At 42.9% G+C, this 12,500-nt stretch overlaps 1 protein-coding gene across 2 annotated transcripts in view; it reads left to right on the top strand.

The window, feature by feature from the left end:
- Positions 1-1,726, top strand: part of ggps1 (geranylgeranyl diphosphate synthase 1) — a 25,440-nt gene extending 23,714 nt beyond the window's left edge. For both annotated transcript variants that reach the window (XM_080536997.1, XM_080536996.1), the window contains exon 4: positions 1-1,726. This exon is cut by the window's left edge and continues 30 nt beyond it. In XM_080536997.1, the coding sequence (XP_080393123.1) occupies positions 1-774 (774 nt within the window). In that variant the 3' untranslated portion in view covers positions 775-1,726.
- The last annotated feature ends 10,774 nt before the right edge of the window (positions 1,727-12,500 follow it).

The following is a 12,500-nucleotide window of genomic DNA, read 5'->3' as shown; positions in this document are numbered from 1 at the left end:
AACGCCAGCCTGTTGATAGACGACATCGAGGACAGCTCCAAGCTGCGGCGGGGTTTCCCGGTGGCCCACAGCATCTACGGGGTCCCCTCCGTCATCAACTCCGCCAACTACGTGTACTTCCTGGGCCTGGAGAAGGTGCTGACCCTGGACCACCCGGAGGCCGTCCGGGTCTTTACCCGCCAGCTGCTGGAGCTGCACCGGGGGCAGGGCTTGGACATCCACTGGCGGGACACCTACACCTGTCCCACGGAGCAGGAGTACCGCACCATGGTGCTCCAGAAGACCGGGGGCCTGTTCGGCCTGGCCGTGGGCCTGATGCAGCTCTTCTCCGGGTGGGACCGCGACCTCAAGCCCCTCCTGGACACCCTGGGGCTCTTCTTCCAGATCCGTGACGACTACGCTAACCTGAACTCCCGGGAGTACAGCGAGAACAAGAGCTTCTGCGAGGACCTGACGGAGGGCAAGTTCTCCTTCCCGACCATCCACGCCATCTGGTCGTTCCCCGAGAGCACCCAGGTGCAGAACATCCTGCGTCAGCGCACGGAGAACGTGGACATCAAGCGCTACTGCGTGGACTACCTGGAGAAGGTGGGCTCCTTCGCCTACACCAGGCAGACCCTGCGGGACCTGGAGGCCGAGGCTTACCGCCTCATCAGTGACCTGGGAGGAAACCCGGAGCTGGAGGGCCTGGTGAAACAGCTCAGCCGCATGTACCTGGAGCCTGAGGCGGAGGTAGTAGAGGCAGGGACTGAGACGAGTCCCAAAGAACACTGACCTCATGTCTGCCTCAACCTGCCACGCACACAGCCACATATCGATGGGCGAAACGCGAAACGTCCTATCTGCAAAATTCACTTTTTGGGGGAAAACTGGGGAAAAAAAATTCTCTTGTTTTCTTGCATAATGTTATTTGTTAAGGATACCAATTTGTTAAGGAACCAATACACTGTTTGGGGACTATATTACTATAGTATGTGTTAATATTATTTATTTATTTTTTTGCAGATCGGAGGTTTTGACGTTTGTATTTGCGTTTAGAACATTTGCAGATAGGAGGTTTTTCGTTTCGGCCATCGATATACTATTATTACAAAAATGCACATGCGCTGATGAAACATGACATACTTTATGGAACACACCACCAAATTGTATTGTGGAATACACCAAGCAGTATTATAATCATTGGTTCTCCAGAGACCAGCGTATGCAAATGTTTGCTCCAACCAAAACCAAACCTGTCTGAATATCTGTAACTGATGTATGAAACACGACACTGCTGCCTACTGTAAAGTCTTTATAGAACTCAATAGACAAAATTAGACACAATGCTTTTTTTAGGGTAAGACAAAAGGGCAAGATGTTCATTCACAGCACATGACATTTCAGAAGGGGAAATGACAGCCTCTATAGAAACTTGAACAATTAAACCAGAGATGGCATAGAAGCTACAGTACAAAGCCTTGTGCATACAAATGTGTTTTTCTATTCAAACACCAAAATGGAAATCGGTTCCCGCTTCAGTGGGAACTGAATCAACGTTTTTTGTTGTTGTTGTTTTTTTTAAGCTGTATGTCAAAAGAGGTGTTTAGAATATGCCATTGCATTGCATAATATGATACTGCCAGAGTGCCATTGATATGAAAAATAGTCCTTTGCTACTGAATAAATATACATGTGATTATAGTTTGATGTGAAACAGGAATGGATGCTGTTTTATTGATGTTTAGCCACCATTTGCTACAATTTATGAAGTGTACTTCTATTAGGTCTCCGATACATCTGGTGTCAAATCAATGCTTAGTGGCTCCAGGTGTTAATAAAACAATGTATCATAGGAGCATGTATTCTATTTTATTACATTTGTATGTTGATTCTGTACAGTGCATATGGTAATGTTACAAATTTGAATTTATGAAATAAAATCTTGTTGAATAAAAGCTGAGCTGTCAAGAACTTTTGTGACTTTTTAAATAAAACCTGCAGCTAAAAACAGTATCTGTTTGGTAGTTATTAATTAATCTGTATGGTAGTAATGAAGCTTTCATTCTTGTCTCAGCAACCAGGTTCATCATACAGATTAATAGCACCATCTACTGTGCAAATTAGACATTTTCTTTGTTTCACCATATGCCAACATTGCTACTAGGGTAGTTGATTTCTTATGGAGGGTGGATCGTGCCACATTCAAATGCAATACACACATCGGAATGCAATACACGTGTAACACTAAATACAATGCAAAAATACGGCATATTTGTGCCAAAATAAAATCAATGTGTATTACATTTGAGCGCAGCGCATTACATTTGGTCATGAGCAGGGCTGCCAAGTCTCACGCATTTACCGTGAGACACACGCATTTCAACCAGTTCTCACGCTCTCACGCCGCAACTCTATTTCTCACGGCGAGAAATAACAATTAGTTTTACGGGACTTTTATTTTTGAAATTCCTTGAAGCGGACAGCCAAAACGGTAGGTACATCTCACCTCATTCGAATTAGAATCCAGGTTCTTGATTAAAAATTGAATCACTTAACTGCTTGCGAGGTAATTGATACTGTGAGCTCGTAATTGTAAAACTAAACTGTGAGCAGTGAGCTCGTAATAGGATATTTAGCGAAGTACGATGTTGGCCCTGGTGGTGGGCGGGGGCGGGGGCGATGTTTCAGACGGATTTTCTTGTGCTTTTTATGTCATGTTTAGTTGTAAAAACTTCCTCAAATCAGCACTTCTGATTTTGAATCATCATTGCATTTTGTCTATTTAAAGATGTCATCGAAGCAGAAAGCAGGGAGCAGTAAGCAGGCAGACCTGCTTTCAATGTGGGCAGCGAAGGGTCAGTGGAGGAGGAAGTGGAGGAGGCAGTGGAGGAGGAAGTGGAGGAGGAAGTGGAGGAGGCAGTGGAGGAGGAAGTGGAGGAGGAAGTGGAGGAGGAAGTGGAGGAGGAAGTGGAGGAGGCAGTGGAGGAGGAAGTGGAGGAGGCAGTGGAGGAGGCAGTGGAGGAGGAAGTGGAGGAGGAAGTGGAGGAGGAAGTGGAGGAGGCAGTGGAGGAGGCAGTGGAGGGGGAAGTGGAGGAGGAAGTGGAGGAGGAAGTGGAGGAGGAAGTGGAGGAGGCAGTGGAGGAGGCAGTGGAGGAGGAAGTGGAGGAGGCAGTGGAGGAGGCAGTGGAGGAGGAAGTGGAGGAGGAAGTGGAGGAGGCAGTGGAGGAGGAAGTGGAGGAGGAAGTGGAGGAGGAAGTGGAGGAGGCAGTGGAGAAGGCAGTGGAGGAGGCAGTGGAGGAGGCAGTGGAGGAGGCAGTGGAGGAGGAAGTGGAGGAGATAGTGGAGGAGGAAGTGGAGGAGGAAGTGGAGGAGATAGTGGAGGAGGAAGTGGAGGAGGAAGTGGAGGAGGAAGTGGAGGAGGAAGTGGAGAAGAAGGCGGAGGAGAAGCAAACTAGAAAAAAATCAGAGAACTCATACTGGAGCAGCCACCTATAGGTCTGGTTTCAAAAGTGAGTGGACAACGAAATGGCCATTCATCATCACCGCAGGCACTACCAGCTCCCACTATTGGTGCTGTATGTGCAAGCAGGAGCACTCCTGTGCCCATCAAGGGGTCACAGATGTCAACAGACATATACAAGGCAACAGGCATCAGGCCAAAGAAAAGGCACTGTAGGCAGCAAGTAGTATTGCACAGTTTTATGCCCCAGCCTCTGTTGGTGGCATGACAACACAAGAAGCCAAGGTAAGCTACAAGAGGTAAAAAAATAAATATATATATATATACTGTATATAGTGTATGGGCTGGGCTTTACTGGCGGGTTGTTTAACATGATTTAGCTCTTAAATTAACCCTTTTCTGTTGCAGACAAGGAGATCTGAAGTAAAGGTGGCAGTGACGATGGTTGAACACAATGTGCCATTTTTGCAGTGGCAGACCATTTTGGCCCATTGCTGAAAGATTGTTTTAAAGATTCCCCCACTGCACAGAAGTATAAGTGTGCCCGCACAAAAACATCGTGCATTATAAATGAGGCAGTGGCACCACATTTTATAAAGGAGTTGGTCATGAAGATGAGGGAAAATCCTTTCACATTGATCACGGATGGGTCAAACGACACAGGTATTACTTTTGACAGCCTATATTTATATTTTCCATACTTTCCAGCACCCATTTTGTAGATATTGTAATTCACCAAACTTTAGTTTGACGTGTAGCTTTAATCTGATCGACATGTACCTTATCATTGCAGGACGAGAGAAGATGAACCCACTCACTGTGCGGGTATACAACGATGACACTAGAAAGGTTGTCCATCGGTTTTTGGATATGTGCACCACCAGCGGCCGTAGCTGTGGCACGGCTGAAGTCATCTACCAAAAGATGAACGAGGTCATGGAGAAACACGCCATACGATGGGGAAACTGTGTGAGTTTGTCCGTTGACAATGTGTAACGGAGTAGAAAGTTCAAGTTCAATTATAGCTAAAATAGAGCTAAACTGCGCCCTCTAGGGGTTTAATGACGTGGTATATCCGGGGTATATCCGTGACCCGGATGCTGTGTAAATACAGCTGTACAGTGCATAGCGTGGGACGCAACGTGATCCTGCTCAGTTCATCTGAAAACACTGACTGGAATCTAGCCTGATGACCCTGCAACCGTGTCCACAAATTGATGCACTGTATGTTTTCTACAGAATAAATGAACGTGAGCCATCCAGCTGAGAGTGATTCATGCAAAGATACACCCCGTCACAAATGCACCGGTCAATACAGGAGTCCGAAATTCCATTGCCTCCAGAATTCGCAATGAAAATGGCAACATCTTCATGGGTGCCCCTGTCACATCGTCCACAACACTGTCCACAAAGCTGGGCTGGCGTTCTTAGAGGCGAGTATAACCATGTATGCTTTCAATTACCTATCTGTTAACCTAATGCCAAGTAAAATGGTTTGTTGTGCTGTAATGAATCTATGACCAAAATGTAATGTGATTGTGAATCATCATGTATTGCAGGTGTCTGGATTTGATCCAGAGGATCTCACAGTGGATGTGGGATACTGGTTTAGAGGTAGCACCAATCGGAAAGGTTACCTGACAGGTATGCACTTTAACCAGTCCCAGTCACAATATAGTACAAATTAAATGCAGAACATTTTGATTAGATGGAAATTAAGAGGTAAAAGTCGAATTTTGTGAGTTCTATGGAAGTGAGTACATGGAAATACTCCAGCACATTTCCATCCGATGGTTGAGCCTGGAGGGGAGCGTACCTATGTTCCCCGGGTTCTATGTTCCCCGCTTCCCCGCTTCCGAAAAAGGGTTCTATGTTCCCCGTTTTTTTTTTTTTTTTTTTTTTATTTAAAAAACAACATACACAAATACATAATCATACTGTTTTTTTTTTGTTTTTTTTAAACAACATACACAAATACATACACAAATACATACCGTATTTTCCGGACTATAAGTCGCACCCGAGTATAAGTCGCAGCAGTCAAAAAATGGGTCACGAAGAGGAAAAACCACATATAAGTCGCACTGGACTATAAGTCGCATTTATTTACCGTAGAAATGTATTTCTCAAAAACATTCAGTTATTCAATTACACAATAGCACACAGAACAACAGGCTCAGGCTGAATGCCGCTGAATACCGGTGTCCGGTATGTGATGAATAAAACAATTAAAATAAAAAATAAATAAAAATATTAACACATTAATAAAGAACATACCTGGGAGGCTGAACAGGCTAAATTGGTTGTAAAGTCGCTATGGAATAAGGCCTATGCTAAATGCCCAAAAATGTAATGTGTCCGGTATGTTAACATACCGTAACACAACAGTTATTCAACCACCGTACATATTATAGCACACAGAACGACAGGCTCAATAGGTGTCCGGTATGTTAACGTAACACAACAGTTATTCAACCACCGTACATATTATAGCACACAAAACAACAGGCTCAATAGGTGTCCGGTATGTTAACGTAACACAACAGTTATTCAACCACCGTACATATTATAGCACACAGAACAACAGGCTCAATAGGTGTCCGGTATGTTAACGTAACACAACAGTTATTCAACCACCGTACATATTATAGCACACAGAACAACAGGCTCAATAGGTGTCCGGTATGTTAACGTAACACATTAATGAATAAAGATGAACACATTAATAAAGAACATAGGCCTACCTGGGAGGCTGAATAGGCGAAAACGGACATAACAAGCCAGCGAGTCCAACAAGCAAAGTCATTGATATTAATCTCCTTGGCCACTGCCAGGGCGTGGAGACGTAACTGCACTGTTGACAAGCCTCTCCCGGCAGCACGTTGTTCAAGCACCCATCTGTGGACTCGTTCCTCCATCTCTGGCCATCTAGCTTTCAGCCCGCGAATCGCTTTCTTCGTTTTCTTCATGGCAGTGAGAGTAACCTCTGCTTTTCGCCAGTCCCTCACAAGTTTCTCACTCACTCCAAACTTTCTTTCTGTTGCTCGATTACCGTTTTCGGCTGCATATTTTACAAGTTGCAGTTTGTATTCTGCAGAATAGGATTTTCTTTTTGACTCCATTTTGTTTGTGTCATCAGCTGTCTTTTTCAGTGGTAGGCCTACTCGTTGTCACACGCCTAGAGCGCCCTCTCGTGGTTGTAGACGGTAATGTTTACTCCTTGGTTCATGTCAGTCAGAGATTACCGTATGTCAGTTCATGTCAGTCAGAGATTATGAATTATTGATATATAAGTCGCACCTGACTATAAGTCGCAGGACCAGCCAAAGTATGAAAAAAAACGCGACTTATAGTCCGGAAAATACGGTACTCATATGTATCAATGTCAATCATATGTATCAATGTCAATATCAATATCAATGTCCTGAGGTTGATACACTAATGTATGCTGACGACACTGTACTATTTTGTACATGGTCAGACCAAGACGGAGGTAGCTGCTGTACTTACCAAAGCTATGGCTCAGGTGACTACATGGTTGAACCACTGTCGTCTCCAACTTAATGTTTCCAAGACGGTCAGCATGTTTTTTACCAAAACAAACCGTTCTGCTGAAGAAGCATATGTCATTATCTCAGGGGAACAACTACAAGTAGTGAACGAGTTCAAATATCTCGGGGTGCTGTTAGATTCCAACCTCACTTTTAAGGCACATATCAAAAAGGTCTGTAAAATTGTCAAGTTCAATCTGTCCAACTTCCGCTTTTTAAGGGACTACATGTCAACAGAGGCAGCTACCATGTATGTCCACGCCATGATCTTCACACACATCAACTACTGCATAACAAGCTGGTCACAAGCAAATCCCACAACCTGCCTGGTCAGTTAGAGGGGCACGTGAATGGAACCTGATTCCAGGGCACCTTAAAGAATTAGGCACCTTTAAATCATTTAGAAAGCACCTAAAACAGTGGATGATCAACACACACACACCTGCCAACATTGAAATGTCCTGTCCTATACCTGTATGTCATGTGTACCGCCTGTCTGTGTACTGCCTAACATGTCTTACCTGTACAGTCTGTGTGCTTGTTTTTAGTCTGCTTACCGTGCGTATATCTTGCTTGCTTTTAGTCTGCTTACCGAATATGTACCCTCCCTTTAACCGCCTATGATTAATGTATGCTCTTTTAACCCTCTGCTTATATGTACCCTCCTTTTAACCGCCTATGATTAATGTATGCTCTTTTAACCCCCTATGTTATGCCCTTAAGCTAAATGCTTGTCCTGTCTACTTTTTTGTGCCTAGGTCTACCTATATTTTATCTTTTAAATGTACTTTTTTCCTCCAGGGAGCCGTATACAACATCATGGCATAGGGACTGCGGATGAAAACTAGCTTTCGGGCTAACTCTGGCGTATTTACAATTTATTTTTGTTTTATTAATATGCACTGTCCCTTGAATAAATAAATGAATCTGAATCTGAAATCTGAAATTTAAAAAACAACATACACAAATACATAATCATATGTATCAATATACATAATATATATTATGTAATAATCAATGTCATAGTATTGTCTCAGCATTTTATATAACTCCCTAGATAGATCATTTTCTAGATGGAATTGAAAATCTTATATTCCTAAAAGAACACCAGCGCAGGGGTGCACCTGTTATGTGCGCCTGTCGGGGCTTCTCTCGGGATTATTCCATTTTGAATTGCACTTGCATTAATTAGTTAGGCCACATTTAGGGTTAGGGTTAGGGTTAGGGTTAGGGTTAAGGTTAGGGTTAGGGTTAAGGTTAAGGTTAGGGTTAGGGTAACCATAGGGTTTCCAATTCAAAATGGAATAATCCCGAGAGAAGCCCCGACAGGCGCACATAACAGGCGCACCCCTGCGCTATCAGAACGAGCTACCCCAATGTCACGTTTGGATGCAAATGTCACGTCGGAATTCGACGCTTGGATGCAATCTCACGTCAGAATTCGACGTTTGTCCATAAACGTCGAATTCTGACGTCTGCCGTGTGAGACCAGGGGCCTCATTCATAGAACGTGCTTAGATCAAATTTTGATCTTACCCGTGTCGTAGGTAGAAAACCACGTCAACGTAGTGATTTATACAATTTCAACGTGAGTCAATTTGATCGTGGAAACGATCGTAGCTCGACGTCGAGTATTCAACTTGCTTACGCACATTACCTACTGGTTATGCGGAGTTATTACAGGCATGTGAGCCGCACTGGAAAAACGTTGCCTACTGTAATTCATGCGAAGTTTAAGTGGCTCGTAATAAAATTAACGATGTTGTTACCAGCCGAGAAAATGGGTTAAATTCAAGATTTAAAGGGAACTAATGTTTATGATTGTATTTCAGTCTTTCTTTATATCCCTCCGGAGCTGTCTATCTCTCTTCAACATGCCTATGCCTTGCCCGGCCACGCGCTAAATGATACTGGATTTCGAGTTGAGTCGGGATGAGGGGGAATGGCACCCCCCCTGAAATAAAAACAGTCCAAATCACCCCCCTTCTAAAACTGCCATCCCCCCTTTCCATCCCTTATGTCATTTTATCAATGAACGTGGTATTACTGCCCTCTCCCGCTTCCAGACGCACGCCTACACTATAATATAGTATTAACGCCCTGTGATAGCGGCTCAAATAGCGTCTGAATGAAGCCAAGTGCTATAATATAATATAATACAGACAGTATATAATATTGTCAGTATTGTCTGTCTGTCTGTATTATATTATATTATAGCACTTGGCTTCATTCAGCCGCTATAATTGAGCCTCTATCACAGGGCGTTAATACAAACCTCATTCACCTGCGTTCAATTCCAAGTATGTTTGGTATTTATAGAAGGAAGCACGTACGCAACTTTAAACCATCTTAGCCCGTTTTATAAATAATGCTTACGTCCGTTTAGAAAAATGTGCTTACGTGAAAGTCAAAGATGACGTTCAAGTACTTTTTTATGAATGAGGCCCCAGGCTGATTAGAGTTAGTAGATTTGTGACAGCCCCCCAGTGTGTCTGAATTGGAGTCCTAGTATACTGTACTTCCAAATGGTTTAGCATGGGGGGTCAGCTTCAGTACTAGATTTGGGCCGAGGTCCAATAGTGTCCTACCTACAAAAGGTTTTGTTCATTTTGTTCATATAATAATGTTGTACACATAATCATTTTGTCCCTATGTATAATAGTTCCTGCAATTTCCTGTAAATGTCTATCAATTAGTAATCCACAGTATGATTATGTATTTGCGTATGTTGTTTAAAAAAAAACACAGTATGATTATGTATTTGTGTATGTTGTTTTTTTAAATAAAATGAAAAAAAAAAAAAAAAACTCTCACGGACGCGGGGAACATAGAACCCTTTTTTTTCTTTTTTCTAAGAAATCGGGGAACATAGGACCCGGGGAACATAGGGATGACCCCGCCCATACTGCCGCAGAACACGAGTCAAACTGTAATGTCCCCACTACCCCCCTCTACCTCCTCTCTGTCAGGAACGGTGCTAACATTAGCCTTCCTAAAGTATGCCGTAATCGGATTCATTTTCACAGCGGTCTTTCTTTCTGACAGGATTTTAAATGCGTGCTTGTTGTGCTTGCGGGTCACGTGTCTGTTTTCAAAGGATTGCATTGGTTTAGATGCGCTGTGATCTTATTAACGCACATAAGATTGACTGCGCATGACAGTAGTTCAGCAGTCTTTTAGTCGCACTGGTGCGATTGAATGTATTTCCAAGTCGCACAGAAATATATTCACTCGCAAATGCGACCAAAACAGTCGCACTGTCGAGCCCTGCTCCAATCTATAAACACACACTTTTCAATAAACATAATAGACCTACTTATTCTGGTACCAAGTCATACAGTAGCCTACTATTCTGTGGCAAGAGTGTCTCACTCAAAAACATTCTCAATTGGCTATTCCAAATTATCATCACGACACACTGGGATATAGCAATATAATACCATTTAAACTGCAGTCTTACTTTAAGACTAAAACATTCACAAAACGTAATATTAGCCTATTGGCATCAAATATAAACAACAAACTTTCTAAATACTAATCAAAATGACTGTCAAGTGTATTCAGGAAAATCACTTCATCTTACGGTGTTGACCGCGTTCTAACGTGCCGCTTGGACGCCTGGCTAGCAGCTAGCAGCTAGCTAGCAATGGAAATACAGAAAGGCAACGGGCACAATTCTCACGTTACTCAAAAGTCGGATTCTAAACACTAAAATCTACTCAAAACATATCTCTACTCAAAACATATCTACATTAATATAATAACAGTTAAAAGTTAATTTGTGTGCTTTTCACGTTGTAACAAACCTGGAAAACACAGGATATTAACAGGACTAGCTTCTCTCTTCCCAAGTTTGCTCTGAAGGCAGAGCGGGAGCGGCCTCTAGATGAACCTGGGCAGACACCACCTGACCTACTAAACACAACGCCATTGGCTCCCCTCTTCAGTCCTGATCTCAATTTAACCCCTTACAGTTGGCTGTAGAAATAATTATTAGTTGGCAACTTTGCATTAAAATAAATGTTATAATTAATAGTTATAATAACCATATTATTGGTTATTATTTTCGAGGGTACTACACAACCACAATCCTTTAGAATTGTGTAAAGATCGAACAGCCTATAGACCCTCTTCCTGAGCTAAATGCCCTAAGATTCCCGGGTTTGCACAAGCTACTTGAGTCACACACTCAACTGGATGCAGAACTGGAACATAGTAGACGTGAATTGTCTGCAAATCGTTGTTCCAGCTTCCTGGAGTACTGTCGTTTGGCCACCTTAATCTCCTTGCCAAATGTGTGTTTAGCCAGTCAACATCCAAACATGAATGAAAAAAGAAGCTTGTTGTTTTTATGTGACTTCCTTTATTAACCGTTACTAATGATATCTTTTTGCACTTTAGCGAGTCTGTTTTTACAGCCCTGCATTACATTCATCTCAACGCATCTGTCTTCTTCCATTCATGTACAAAATGTCATTGCAAATTCATTAATCCATTCTCGACCCAGTCTTCACATTTGGTACACGACAAATACAAGAAGGCCACAGGACCACTATTTGCGCAATATAATAGCCATTACAGTACATAATGTCACAACCCCTGTGGTTTTGAAGCCTTGTTGTAGAAATAGCGGATGTAAAGAGTATAATAATTTACAAAATAAATACTAGTAAAAATACAATGTCTCATAAACCACAGTTCTGATCACCACAGGGTTGCGCACTATCCATTTGGTTACTCAGCAAAACACAAGACACTCACCGAACACTTTAATAGGAACCCCTGTACTCCCATCAACATTCCAAGCTGGTGGAGGTGGTGTAATGGTGTGGGGAATGTTTTCTTTGCACACTGCGCCCGTTAATTCCAATCAATCATCGTTTGAATGCCACAGCCGCATTTGAGTATTGTTGCTGACCATGTGCATCCATTTATGGCCACAATGATAATGATAATGCACCATGTCACAAAGCAACAGTTGTCACGAACATGATAATGAGTTCAGTGCTCTTCAGTGGCCTACCCATGGACCAGAATCTCAAAGGAATGTTTCCAACATCTTGAGGAGTCAATGCACAAATAATTTAGGTTGTTTTGAGAGCAAAGGCAGGCCCTACCAAGTATTAGTATAGTGTTCCTAATAAAGGGAGGCCCTACCCAATATTAGTATAGTGTTCCTAATAAAGGGAGACCCTACCCAGTATTAGTATAGTGTTCCTAATAAAGTGTACTTGAGTGCATCTCTTCCATACCCATAGGATTGATCCTAGCTATCCGAGTCTTGGAACAACAGCATTGATAAACGGAGACGGCACATGAAGGCATGCACCATCTCTGTTCCGTCCCAACCTTGTCCCAGTTTATTCAGGCAACATAATAGTACGGCTCTAACACACTCCCAAGACACGTTAATGACCATGTTTCAAGAACTTCCCACCGGATTTTTAACCAGTGTCTAAGGCTGTGGTTCTCAAACCTCTCCACTGGGACCCCCCAGCCAGCCGCTC

The sequence above is a fragment of the Nansenia antarctica genome (assembly GCF_963989245.1).
Source record: "Nansenia antarctica genome assembly, chromosome: 1".
Lineage (NCBI taxonomy): Eukaryota > Metazoa > Chordata > Actinopteri > Argentiniformes > Microstomatidae > Nansenia > Nansenia antarctica.
Note: the sequence above shows the minus strand (reverse complement) of the source record. Positions and strands in the feature narration are given on the sequence as shown.